This window comes from Silurus meridionalis, chromosome 4 (genome assembly GCF_014805685.1).
Source record: "Silurus meridionalis isolate SWU-2019-XX chromosome 4, ASM1480568v1, whole genome shotgun sequence".
Lineage (NCBI taxonomy): Eukaryota > Metazoa > Chordata > Actinopteri > Siluriformes > Siluridae > Silurus > Silurus meridionalis.
The window spans coordinates 22024152-22037922 of NC_060887.1; the positions used below are offsets into that span (position 1 = coordinate 22024152).

Consider the following 13771-nt stretch of genomic DNA (forward strand, 5'->3'; position numbering starts at 1 on the left):
TCACTGCTATGGAGCTGGAATCTGGTTGCGTGTATAACTCTGTTTAACCTTATTAACTCAGAGCACATATCATCTAAATATTTCTTGTGCATATATATATATATATATATATATATATATATATATATATATATATATATATAAATAAAAAGAGAGAGAGTGAGAGAGAGAGAGAGAGAGAGAGAGAGAGAGAGAGAGAGAGAGAGAGAGAGAGAGAGGGGGTTGTTTTTTTCCCGTCTATATACTCTAGCACGATACTGCCATCTAGTGGCTTCTATGAGTACATCAAAAATAGTTCACGAAAGCACTACTTTTGTCATAGGAAGTTTTTGTTTTCCACTTTCTCCACTTCATAGATTCTCCGCAAACTCAAAATAATAATTATTTTTTTTATTTTGTAAAACGTTTCAAAATAAAATCATTTTTATCTTTTAGGTCTAGGAACTTGGATCCATTAATTCATGCATTTATACACAGACAATTAAATATACAGACATAAATACAGTCAGACATGCAAACAAACAGACAATTATACAAAAATATAGTCTTAATATTGTCAAAACACCAAATGAGATATCCTTTGGGAGAGTGGTGCTGAAATCTAAACATGCAGAATCTACACCAAAGAGCATTAAAGCTATTCTGGTTTACCTGGACATTTCTTTTCATTTTTTTTTTTTTTTTTTTTAGTTAAATGTATATTACAAATGTGAGTGCATGAATAACACCATAGCTATATTTCTTAGACAGTATTTTCAAACCTTTTTTCAGGAGACACCTATTTCAGCTTGAAAGTTTTTAACGATTCCAATTCACAATACACTAGCAGACACAGACAGTCAGTTGTAGACGTTTTTAATAAATGAAAAAAAAAAAAAAAAACAGCAGAATAAATAAAATAGAAAAAAAAATAGTTGCAACTTGCAAATATTCATAAAGATGTTTTTCCCAAAAACAGGTTCCACCCCCCCTAACAAACCTAAAGAACAAATAACAGCAGCACATTTTAATCTGCTAATGCAATTATTAAACAAATTGTCAATTTCACTTAAAATGTAAATTAATAAAAAAAATCTAAGTGCACTTGGGGACTCCTCTAAAATCTTTGGCGACCCCTAGTGGAGGTACACCCGGGTACCACTGATCTAAGAAACCACAAAGTCCATGGCCCTTATAGTCCCACATGATTAATAGTAATATGTGAAAGCAATGTAAAGATTGGATGATGGAGAGAGATTGTAAGCCTTGTGTCCTTACTCTCTCTCTCTCACTCTCATAATAACAAGTCTCACCCTCTGCAGCCCAGGTATTTTACTTAGCAGTTTCACTATAATACAGTATAACAGCACAGTATTTCATTCAATAGTAGTTGCAGTGAAATTAAACTCTGTACTTACTCGTCAACTTGTTGTGGCTCAAGACCAGTTGAGTTATGTTGGACAATGTAACTTTAAGACAAAATAAGAAAAGTATGTGAGATGCATTAAAAGCCATATATATAGTCCACGTACCTTCTTGTATTGCATAAGAGAATAGTGTACAGTGCAGGACATAGAAAGTGTGTTTTACATGTTTTCCACGTAACGTGGTGGGCAAAAAAAACATAAGTGGCTTTTCCTTAATTAACTTTAAAACTTGTATTTATAACATATCTGATTAGCTATAAAATAATTGGCTGTATACATCATATTATAGTGATTTGAGTGAAAAATCTTTCGGTTTTAGTGACACAGAGCTCTGATTAAAGATACTCACATACGCCAATAATGTCCTGCATGCTAGATATCCCTCTATCGCACATGTCCACCTCGACAAGATTTTTATCCTTGGCCTCCTCCACGATCTTCTTTAAAGACTTTGACATTTTCTAGAAAATAACAACAAAAGTACAATGTTAAAGCAAACTGTAAAACTGTTGCTGTGATGTAACAAACTATGAAAGTTCACTTGTTCCTGCATTTACACCAAGACCTCTAACATCATTTACATTATAAAAACACATCCAAGTTAAATGCGTTTTTTTACCTCGCTGATACAAGCACACGTTTGCAAATTTAAAAAACAAAACACTATATTTTATAACTGTATCCTCAGGCACAGTTTCCAGCAGCTGCTTCCCACCCAACCGGAAGTTGACACGAAAAATGCTTTACATTCCTTAAAAGGGAACTTCCTTCATTCAGAAGCGAAAAGGATTTTCTGGGAGCGGTCCGGCCCCTCGTCCAATCAGCGTGCTCAAAGGGTTGGCGTCACCCAATAGAACGCTGATGGACAACGATCCCATCCAATAGAAACGCGAGTGTTGCGTTGTGCGTTTGCTCGGCTAAAACATTAAAGGAAGGTGTAACAGAAAAGTGCTCCGCCGGGGAAAGCAAAGAAAACACTCAAGTGCTGTGAATTCTACATTCACTGTGATATAGACATTTTACAGTGTTTAGATAAAACAAATAAATAAATAATTAGTTTAAAAAAACGATATTTCAGATAGTTACAATTGTTTACATCATATTATTTCTTTTTTTTTGTCACGGTCCGGACTGTAATAAAATGTCCTGTTGTTTAAATGACAGGTTTATATTAATGTGATGGATCTGTTATCATTTCTATAATAACAACCAATGACTAATTTATATACAGTCACTTTTAAAGAAGCATTAACCAGGTCTTGTGACTCGTTGTTTGAGCACATGAGTTACACAGAATAGTATGTTCAAATGATTAACCTTCAGGAGTCTGAAAAGTGGTAGTGGGAGGTGGTACAGTAGCTCAGTGATGTTGGACTGATATGTTGGGTTCCTGACCAGAAGGTCATGAGTTTTAATTTCAGCATTACAAACCTGCCACTGCTTGGCCCTTGAGCAAGGCCCTTAACCCTTAACTGTTCAGTTGAGCTAACTGTAAGTTGCTCTGGATATGGGTATCAGCCAAATGCCATAAATTACACCACTGCTATACACTCTAGCCAAAACCCCTAAATAATTAAATATTAAGCTTTAAATATTAAAGTAATTAGTAAGTATTAAGTCATATTTAAGCTTTAAATATTAAGCAAAGGCATCAAATAATTTGTCAAGAAATTAGCAAAAATTAACAAATACATAAAGTAACTTAGTAGTTAATAGGCCTGTCTGGTTTCTTTGAATGTTGAAGACTTTTATATTTATGACAGATGCCCTTGTACAGAGCAGCTTTTATAACATTTATACAACTGAGAGGTTGAGGGTTAAGGGCCTTGCTCAAGGGCCCAGCAGTGGTAGCTTGGTATTGCAGGGATTTGAACTCACAATATTCTGATGAAACAGTGTTTTACAGAAAGAATTAAGGAGTAAACAAATAAATAAATGTTTAATTCAGCATTGAGCTTCAAACAGATGATAAGTAGTTACATTTTGCATCAAACATTAATTACAATTATTATTGTGGTCAAACTTTTGCTTAAAAGAAGGCTATAATTAAATTTACTGTTTTTAGTTTTCCCCAGGTAGCAGAGGACCTCTCAGGAGTGCAGTTTTTCATGCATAATTCATGCATATTTCCTGACCAGTGATTTTATGTTAAACACATGTCTATGCTTCACTGTAGTTTTTGTCTAATGTTACATAGTCTGTAGTACACAGGGTTTACACAGAATGTCATTTGTTTAATTCTTGCAAATTGTCTGTCTAATATTTTGTTGTTAAGGACATGAAAAGATGTTTCCTGTTTTGTTTTTCCAACTATTTTGGCTAGGAGAGTAATGTATAAATAAGTGCAACACAGATAAATATGAGAGAAATGAATAAAATGCAGTTACTAACATTTATTAGTAACAATGTGAAAAAAAACTAATGGAAAATTCTGCATGCATAAATTTCAGAAATAATAAAAAAAACTTTCTTTTTAAGTATGAGTGTCAAAGTATGCGATACATACAGGTAAAAAAAAAAAGGAGAAACATTAAATGGCCATGTCTTAGTAGACAGCATAATGAAGCTTGCCATTACAAGAAGCTATTATATTTTTAAAATGTGGATTAATTATTTAAAAAGGGATAGGAAATCTGAATTTGCCTATTAGAACATCAATTCAAAAATCTATTATCTTTATTAGGTGTAAAAGCTGACAGTTAAACTCTGTTGGAGTGTATTTTGAAGTCCAGCTCTAAGCAGGTGTCTGTCTGCAGGCATTGTTTACCACTACTCTCTGTATCTTAAAGCTTACCTTGAATGGGAGGCACATTCTTTGGCCAGTGTCCTGGTTTTTGTAATGTGGGCCACGGTGAGCTGAGACTCCTCTCTCTTTTCTTTGAGGCATGGGGCAAAAGTAATTCAATACTCTATGTGTCCTTCGTTTTCTAGAGACCCCGTGTGTGAGAGCAACAGATTTAAGTTTCTTCTACTGATCCAGTGTCCTTGTGTTTTGCTTGTCGAGTTGATCATTACAACAGGGACTGAAAAAACAGTGACCTCTATTTTTAGGCCTGAATATATTTAGTAGGAGGAGGGTAAAGTGGTCAGAGAACCCTACATCATTGGTGAACTTTTCTTTAATAAAAAATACTAAATTATATTGTATAGAGTCATTGCATACACTGTAACCAGTAAATAAAAATGAGTCCATAAAATATGCCATGCCAGTATAGTTTTTGTCTGTAGTACAGAGGCCATTCCCTGGATATATCGTCTGTGTCATTTTGAAAATTCTTGAATTGAAAGGAAATTTTTTATTTCTAATTCCACTCTCTTTTTAGGAATTAGTCATGCTGTCATAGATGCTACTCCATATATTGCACTGGAAAGTCTGTTTTTTGCTTGGGCCCAGGTCATTTTGTTGAATGTCAAATAAACATGTACATCTGACATAGTGTAGTTGTCTAAAATTACAGATTTTAGACAACCACTTGTTTTTTTTTAGACAAGATTCTTGTAATTATTGTCTCTTGCGATGATTTGCTTCACAGTTTTGCATCCCATAAATCCTAACCATTGCTATGAGTGGTTAATAATGGTTTTCACACAGTTCCAAGATTGTATTAATTTGTGTACATGTTGTTATGTGATGGACTGGCATCCCATTAAGGGTGTCTTCCTGTGTTACACACATTGAGTTCCCCAGAATATGATCCAGATCCTTAACAGTTTGAGATTACTGAACATGAATAAGCATTTTTAAAGCTCTTCAAGAAGTAGTATTACTCATTCAAAACTTTTCTTCATGAGCTGTTTTTGAAATTATTTTCAAAATCTGTAATATTGTTGTGCTAATGGACCCATCTAAATAGTATGCATGGTTGTCTTTATTTGTATTCATTTACTTGCTTCTGTTTATATGGTATTTTAAATGTGTCCGCTGTAAGAAATGAGCCAAATTGTGGTATGACCAAGCAAATTTGCTTCAAAAAGCAATTAATCAAACACCCAAAAATTCACATTTTAAGATAGGATAGCATTTTGTTTCTTCTTCTTTTACTGTGTTTGTTGTAGATTTCAGATTTCACATTGAAGCATGAAGATGTTTAGGAGAGATGGCAGTGGAGATTTTAACCAGGATGTTCAACAAGATTTTGGAAGGTGACAGGATGTCTGAGGAATAGAGAAGGAGTGTGCTGGTACAGATTTTTAAGAATAAGGGAAATGTGCAGACCTGCAGTAACTACAGGGGAATTAAGTTGATCAGTCACACCATGAAGTTATGGGAAAGAGTAGTGAAAGCCAAGCTGAGAGAAGAGGTGACCATCTGTGAGCAACAGTAAGGTTTCATGCTGAGGAAGAGCACTACAGACGCCTTATTTGCTTTGAGAATGTTGATGAAGAAGTATATTGAAGGTCAGAAGGAGTTGCATTGTGTGTTTGTGTATTTAGAGTAAGCGTAGGACAGGGTGCCTAGAGAGGAGTTGTGGTATTGTATGAGGAAGTCAGGTGTGGCAGAGAAGTATGTGAGGGTGGTGCAGGACATGTATGAGGGCAGTGTGACAGCTGTGAAGTGTGCAGTAGAAACGACAGACTGGTTTAAGGTGGAGGCTGGACTGCATCAAGGATCGGCTCTGAGCCCTTTTCTGTTTGCAGTGGTGATGGACAAGTTGACGGACGAGGTCAGACAGGAGTCTCCCTGTACACTCTCCATTATTTTGCACTGTTGACCCCATGTACCTGAACTACATGGGGTCAACAGTGCAAAATAATGGAGAGTGTGTTAGAGAAGTGAAGAAAAGAGAGTGGTAGGAGTGATTTGTGATAGAAGGCTATCTGCAAAAGTATAAGGGGAAGTTTATAGGACTGTGGTGAGACCTGCGATGTTGTATGGTTTAAAGACAGTGGCATTGAGTAAAATACAGAAGGTGGAGCTGGAGGTAGCAAAGCTGAAGATGTTGAGATTTTCATTGGGATTGACAATAATAGACAGGATTATAAACAAGTTTATTAGAGGAACAGGGCATGTAGGACATTTTGGAGACAAAGTGAGGGAGGCTCGATTGAGATATTTGGACATGTGCAGAGGAGGGACATGGGATATATTGGTAGGAGAATGCTAAGGATGGAGCCACCAGGAAGGAGAAAAAGAGGAAGGCCAGGGAGGAGGTTTAAGGGAAGTGGTGAGGAAAGACATGCAGGTAGTTGGTTTGAAAGAGGCAGATGTAGAGGACAGGGGGGTATGGAGACGGATGATCCGCTGTGGCGTTGCAGATTTCACTTTGTCAATTCTGCGCTTCCAGCTGATATTAAGGGGCCATAGAGCATTACTACACCAAAACAGACGTTATTTCTCCCAAAACTTTTTTTTTTTACATTTTATATACTGTATATTCCTTATTTTTAAACATGTACAAATATCACAAGATGATTAAACAATTATTAATTACATTAGACAGTGAATATTGCACTAAATTGTTTTTACATTATAGAAAATCTGTTTGTAAACGTGTATCTAAGTATTCATATATGCATTTATTAGTATAAGTATATTCTTCCCACTTCTTTTCAGCTACTCCATGTGAGCCTGAATCCAGAAGGCAAAACAACAGACTGTGCATGAAATACAATGAAGACGTGGTGGGAGCTGGCTGTGAAGGGAGCTATATTTGTCTCCTACACAAAAAAAAAAAATGGTGAAATGCAATACAAGAGCACCATGCAAGATTATAAATGCCATAGAACGGTATACAACAATCTACAAAACAAAATGCCTCATACCGTTCCACAGTACGGCCCAACAGGTGGTGTGCTGGCATCTGGACCATCGTAAAGTTTCAGATAGTTGTTCTGGCAGTCTCCAGGGTCATCAATGCTGATCTGGTTAAATGTAACTGTTACAACCCTTCCACTGGGTGCTCTAATACCCCACTCACAGTGAGTGCCATTTGGATAGGTACCAGGATAATCTGGACTGGTAAAGGAGCCATGGTCTCCATACAACCTACCACCACAACCTTGGAGGAAAATGCAGTATGTTAAAACTGATAGATGGAATATATAGGAATTTCAGCCTCTTGGGTAGCAAAATTCTATTGCAAGCTACTTGTGGAAGAACATTTTAAAGTGTCGGATGTGCTGCACCATAAAGATTAATCTCACTGCTGCAAGGGCCAAGTCAATAAACAATCAATGAGAATTCAAGGCCATGTTCCAATTTGCATACTGTGCACTAAACAGCTTGCACAAAACAGCTTGCACAAAATATTCCAGTACACTTGAATACAGTCTGCTCCTTTTGTGTTTTCTGTCAATGCAATTAGATCGTGTTTATATCTAAAGCAGAGACAATGTGCCTGAACCAGTAATCAGGTTTTTGCATGTAATTTTAAACAAATCCAATTATATAAACTGTCATTCTAAAATTGCATACAGCAATTATACTTTGTGGCCATGTTATGGCCAGTGTTTAAAACACTCAATTTTAATAACTCAATTAAAAAAAATCATTTTGACACACTGTGCATTTCATTACTTTATAAGTATGTGCTTACCATGTGGGGAGGAAGTCCAGGTGATCTCAAAGCCATTTCGGGTGGCAGAGAAATCACTTACAAACTTCAGGAAGAGTTCATTGGCCCTGGGAAAGACAGGATTGGGTAGTGTGCTTCCACAGTACTTGCCTAAAAGAGGAGCTGTAGCTGTGCTGCCATTCCTCACCTAAAACACAAGCAGGGTACATGACTGCACATTTGAACTCTAATAATATATAATATGGTGGTCGTGTAGCAGCAGCAGCAGTCGTAGATATGTAAGTTGAATATTATCAAATCTCAAGTCAAAATCACAAACATCAGGCAGAGATCGATAGAACAGTGCAGGACAATTAAACCAATAAACAAATAAAAGTAACCAAAAACTGTAACAAAGCACAGGAAAACCTTGAAAAGATAATGAGTGAAAATACTGGCTTGATAATCAGTCATCTTTAGACCAGAATTGGATGTAAATTTGCAAAACTCCTACAAAAAATGTAAAACTCCTAGATCGACTAAATAATTCTACATAAGTAACGTCACACAAAAGTTATAACTGATTCAAATAATTTGCTTGGTGATATGATCCATTACTTATCCTCCTGTTCTCACCTCTAGATAGTCATAGCTGCAAGACAGGTGAGACTCCACATCAAAGCTGTCAAAGAACAATGAGATGGAGGTGTTCTGAGGTGAGCGAAGGACAATGTCGCAGTTCATATTATGAGGATACACTGCAGGCCACCCAGGGCTCTTGAGGTAACCATCAGACTGCTCATATACTCTGCTACATCCTTGTTAACAAATATACATACAAACACATTCATTTAGCTACAAAAAAATATATAAACGTTAATAAATGTTGCATTATCTGTAAAAGCAATCAATGCTGCCACACCTGCCACTTGGTAGGTCAGACTAAAGCCATTGCCAGTCATAAAGATGTCAGATTGGAAATTGAGGTGCATGGTCCTATCATAGCTGTAGAAGTCAGGAATGTGTGAGTCTGAACCACAGAATTTATGTGACTGCCCATAGTCTCCCTGAAAAGGAGAATTATATTAAATAAAGAAGAAAAACTCACTGTTGTAATACAGGGACAGAAGCTAAAATATGACCAGAGTGCTCACTAAATACATTTAGAGCCTACCAGAGGCCAGTCTTTCATCTCCAGGAAGTTGCCTAAGCAGCTCTGGCTGGGCTGCAGATGGAACTGCTGGACTGTAATTTTCACTGACTCCTGTGGTGGAGCATCAAGAACCCAGCGGCAGAAGGTGAAAGAAGGGTATGCATTGGGGTAGGATGGAGAAGTGATAGTCTGAGCTGTGGTTGTGACATTATATATTCCACCACATAGTCCTGTGCAGATGCAAAAAAAAATATAATAGAAAAAAAATGAAGAAAGAAAGAAAGAAAGAAAGAAAGAAAGAAAGAAAGAAAGAAAGAAAGAAAGAAAGAAAGAAAGAAAAACGAGTGTAGATCAAATAATTATTTAAGTACGCTAAGTTTAAGACATTAGATTATTTATCACTTGCTTATCTCTAAAATGTATTGCACTGCCCCAGCCATGGTAATCACTGTAAAATCTAAGGATTCATGCAGTTATACCGTAGATGTAATTCAGTAACTATAACGGGACGAATCATATGGAACAGGAGTCTGTCTTACTGTCGATTGCACTGTAGGTGGCGTTAAAGCCTCTGAAAGCCACTGAGCCATCAGTGACAAAGTGCACAGTCAAAAAATTACTCGCTGACACAAAGGCAAGGGGAACAATTGTTCCACAGAATTTTCCAACCAGTGGGGAATTAACTGTATCACCATCATAGACCTAAGGAGGTGGATCAAACAAAAAGTTGAAAAAAAAAAAAGACATGGTATAATAATATAGCAAAACATTTTCATATATCATTGAACTGTAGTAAAATGTAATTTTTAAAGCCCAAACTCAATAACATAGATCAGAACTTGTTTTGTTTGTACCTTGATGTAATCATATGGACATGAAGATCCACCCTCCAGTTCAAAAGTGGTGAAAGAGAGGCTGACAGCTTTATTGGGGTCAACAGCGATGTTCCAGAGACAGTTTAAGTATGACTCGTACTTTCCATTCAGGTCAATGTCAGGAGAACCGAACATTCCAGAGGAGGAGGTCAGGTAGCCTCCACAACCCTGCTGAGGTCCTGAATAATCAAGGCAGGGAGAATATGCAAGCTTAAATGAGTGTGCTTTACTAGTTGGCGAACGTGGCATAAAAACACAGCAGGTGGCAGTAGCTGTCCAGTTACGAGAATTTCAGTATTCGTCAGGATTAACAGCACACCTAATAAAAATCTGTGTACACTGAATAACCTGACTATAATCAGCATGATATGAATTAATGAAAGTTTCCTTATTGTACTAAACAGATACATTGTCCAATGTCCCTCATTCATCTTCTAATTTCAGCTAACACTAAGGGATAAAATAAAACTCCTAAACCTTGTAAAAGAAATCAGTGTATGGGAATGACAGAGTCTTATCAAGTATACAGACAAAACAAGCACAAAAAATACAGATTAAGCCTGCTGCAGCATGTTCTAAGCTGGTTAATAGGTATGCATGCATGCAATGGGCTTCAAAAGAATTTGTTAAAATTGAACAGTAAGGAAATTATTTACAGGAAATATACAAATCATTTATTTTGTTGCTACAAATTTTAAAGGGATACATAATAAAATCACTGTAGTTTTGTTTCTGGCCTCTCACAACAGACACTGATAGTGGAACCTTTGCAATGGCATGAATACACTTGATTGTAACACTAAGTAATGCTGAACATGCCTGGAACTGGAAGACAGAGGGCAAGTATAAAGGCAGCTTGTTTCTATTGTTCACTACGACAGTAAAATTGATCTGTCCAGGCAAACTCAGAGCTCTAAGGCTCAATGTTTAATGTGAACTGATTATTCTAAAAATGCTGGCACATAGAAACAATAGCTGTTTTGAAGCAGCAGATGTTTGCACTGTAAGAAGCCCAGCTTGGCCTCTCCATTCTCTAACCATGTTCTAATGCCTCCAGATGATTCACTCTGCAAATATTCTACTGTTCCCTATCTATTATAGAGCAGTTATGTATCTATGCAATACAATAGCTAATTAAAAGTGAAAATAGGGAATGCAGTTCTGAATAAAGATCAGTATACAGTCAGGGTGTCCAAACACTGTACCTAAAGTTTCTCTGTAGGTTGCCCTCCAACCTGCAGCAGCAACTGATGAATCTGTTTTGAACACAAGAAACATCTGATTCGTTGAAGACCTGAGAGCTGGCGGAAGCACACTGCCACAAAACCGTCCAAGGAGTGTGGACAGAGTGTTTGGTCCATCATAGACAGCCACATAGTCAAAGCTACAAGTAGAAGAGGCTTCAAGGTGGAAAGTGTTGAATCTAGGAAATAGGGCATAATACCATTTTTATTAATAGTAGCACTGCATAATTACCCAGAAATATCCCTACGGATACAAAACATTATGTTTGCATTTAGTGCTAGCACGTAACATGGACATTTGGATACAGAATGTAAAGAAAACGGGAAAGGAAACACTTCCTCTCTAAAACATGAGAAACAGTGTCTCAATGCAGTCACACAAAAGGTGTAGCACCTGCAAAGGAAACAGATGTTACAGCATATATTTCTCACTGCACAACCAGGCACCTCAATGGGGAACTGAAGATGGAGGATGGCACAGAGGACAGCAGAGGATACTAGTGAAACAGTAGATAATGTTTTAATAGAGATTCTGGGTCAAGTATATATAACATAGACTTACTTGAGTTCAACAATGCGATTGTCTTGTAAGGAGATGTGATAGGTGCAGTTTATGTTGTGGTGGTAGTAGATGACTGAGTGTGCAGGACTGCCAATTGTTCCAGAAGTGCCATTAAAAACACCTCCACATGCTGTAAACACAAAAGTCATATCAATGACCACTTACATTTTGAAAAACATTGTTTGGTTAGAAATGCCACCTGTTTTTACAACAAAAGACACTTCAATCATACACTACTTACTGAACTAAGGTATGTATGGGCTGTCTCACAATATGTGGGACTAATATAACACATCATACCCCATTTTATAGTATTCCAGACATCAAATAGTTTCATTAAACAAAGAACATTTTAAAGATTGTGTGCTACAAGACATCAGAAGGCAAAATGTCTGACTAGAAGGAAGCCAAAATTGTTTGAATAAATTACATAACCATCCAATGAATGTGAGTGACTGTCTGTGTGTGTGTTTGGGTGCGCTCTCAAATCTCCTTTTTTGTTTAAAAAGTGCTGAGTCCTTTCAATCCAATCATTCCACATTTTTGCACTCAATGGAAGGCTGTGACATTCCTGACATTGGTAAACAACCTCAACCCACAGCCACACTGCCAAAGCTACAGGCATACCAGTACCTAAATTCATAAATGCCCACAGTATGGGCCCATACTTACTTATGTGTACATTTATGTACACGTTTAAAATCTTACAGTGTACTTTGAACTTTGATGCAATGATTAGCTTTACTATAATGAAAAAGTAGTTTGAAATACTGCAATATACAATATGAATGTCCACACATAGCATCTATCTATCTATCTATCTATCTATCTATCTATCTATCTATCTATCTATCTATCTATCTATCTATCTATCTATCTATCTATCTATCTCTCTATCTGATTACCAACAACATAAAATATATTTATATTTTTAAATAATACTCACGAAAGGCCATATATTCAGCCAGAAAGCCATTATCATTAATGATGGAATCGGAGTAGAAGTTGATGAGCATGGGACCGAAAGTGGAGAATGGTCCAGGGATGGTGTCACCACACAGCGTGGCTACAGGATTTTGGCTCTCTGAAGAGCCCTTGTAGATCTTTATTCCATCATAGGAACATGTTGAGTGAGCTAGAACAGTCACCACAAAAGAGTATAGTTTAAGGGCTTGTCTTCCTTGTCATTTACTTTTTAGGTGACAATATTTAGTTGTATGTATTTAAAATTCAGTGGACTGATCTTTGGAAATTCTGTGACTTTACAGATGACCTACCCTCTATCTGGAATGTTTTAAAGGTGACTATAATGACTGTCTGGTCTCCTGCATCTAAAAGGTAATTACAGTTGGAGTTTTCAGGGTAGTGATCTGGATAGTTAGGGGATACAACACGACCTGCAGGGGCAGAAAAGTTTGCACCACACCCTGGAAGATAGAGAAGACCAGCAGAATATGTAACACAAAAATACAATAGATGAAAATGCCACACCTAAAATAAAGGCCCAGTGTACATACGGGTAAAGAAGGAGGCTGAGAAGCCCTTGCCAGGTGTTTCAGTTGATTGAAAACGGGCAGTTATGGTGTTGGAAGGAGCAATAATGGAAGAAGGAGCTGTGGTGCCACAGCTTGTTGTCAATAGAGCATTATCCTGCTGTTTATCTCCAGCCCATACCTGAAAAAGAAGCATAAGTTATACAAATATATGAAACCCAAATACTCATGGAAGGTTATTAGCATTCATTTATGCGAATGTAATAGTTGTATAAATATCCCAAACTTGATCACCTTAATGTAACTGCTCTGGCAATGCCCACTGGAGTCAGGTATCTGGAACTCACTTGCAAAACCCATTTCCAAGTGATTGCCCGCATGACCAATGATGGTCCATGAACATTCAGTATTAGATGGAAAATTTTGGGGGTAATTGGGGGACTTGATGCTACCCAGGTCAGCATGTATGACCCCACCACATCCTGAGAAAAAAAAAGAATCAGTATCAGAAAGAATGCCAGTTATACCGTAATCATGTGTGAAC

At 37.0% G+C, this 13771-nt stretch overlaps 2 protein-coding genes across 3 annotated transcripts in view; both read right to left on the reverse strand.

The window, feature by feature from the left end:
- Nucleotides 1–4419, reverse strand: part of rsu1 (Ras suppressor protein 1) — a 29075-nt gene extending 24656 nt beyond the window's left edge. Inside the window, exons 1-3 of one of the 2 annotated variants that reach the window (XM_046847011.1) lie at nucleotides 4201–4419; nucleotides 1756–1867; nucleotides 1398–1448 (exon numbers count right to left, since the gene is read on the reverse strand). In XM_046847011.1, coding sequence (XP_046702967.1) covers nucleotides 1398–1448; nucleotides 1756–1867; nucleotides 4201–4293 — 256 coding nt within the window. In that variant the 5' untranslated portion in view covers nucleotides 4294–4419. Of the gene's footprint in view, nucleotides 1–1397; nucleotides 1449–1755; nucleotides 1868–2025; nucleotides 2189–4200 lie in introns of those variants that run through there. The other variant, XM_046847012.1, reaches the window with a different exon arrangement.
- A 2045-nt stretch (nucleotides 4420–6464) lies between these two features.
- Nucleotides 6465–13771, reverse strand: part of cubn (cubilin (intrinsic factor-cobalamin receptor)) — a 30062-nt gene continuing 22755 nt past the window's right edge. The window contains exons 53-66 of the mRNA XM_046848007.1: nucleotides 13522–13709; nucleotides 13252–13408; nucleotides 13012–13161; nucleotides 12681–12869; nucleotides 11735–11864; nucleotides 11134–11351; nucleotides 9908–10107; nucleotides 9593–9755; nucleotides 9075–9283; nucleotides 8823–8967; nucleotides 8537–8718; nucleotides 7943–8108; nucleotides 7170–7405; nucleotides 6465–7064 (exon numbers count right to left, since the gene is read on the reverse strand). Coding sequence (XP_046703963.1) covers nucleotides 6957–7064; nucleotides 7170–7405; nucleotides 7943–8108; nucleotides 8537–8718; nucleotides 8823–8967; nucleotides 9075–9283; nucleotides 9593–9755; nucleotides 9908–10107; nucleotides 11134–11351; nucleotides 11735–11864; nucleotides 12681–12869; nucleotides 13012–13161; nucleotides 13252–13408; nucleotides 13522–13709 — 2441 coding nt within the window. The 3' untranslated portion in view covers nucleotides 6465–6956. The remainder of the gene's footprint in view (nucleotides 7065–7169; nucleotides 7406–7942; nucleotides 8109–8536; nucleotides 8719–8822; nucleotides 8968–9074; nucleotides 9284–9592; nucleotides 9756–9907; nucleotides 10108–11133; nucleotides 11352–11734; nucleotides 11865–12680; nucleotides 12870–13011; nucleotides 13162–13251; nucleotides 13409–13521; nucleotides 13710–13771) is intronic.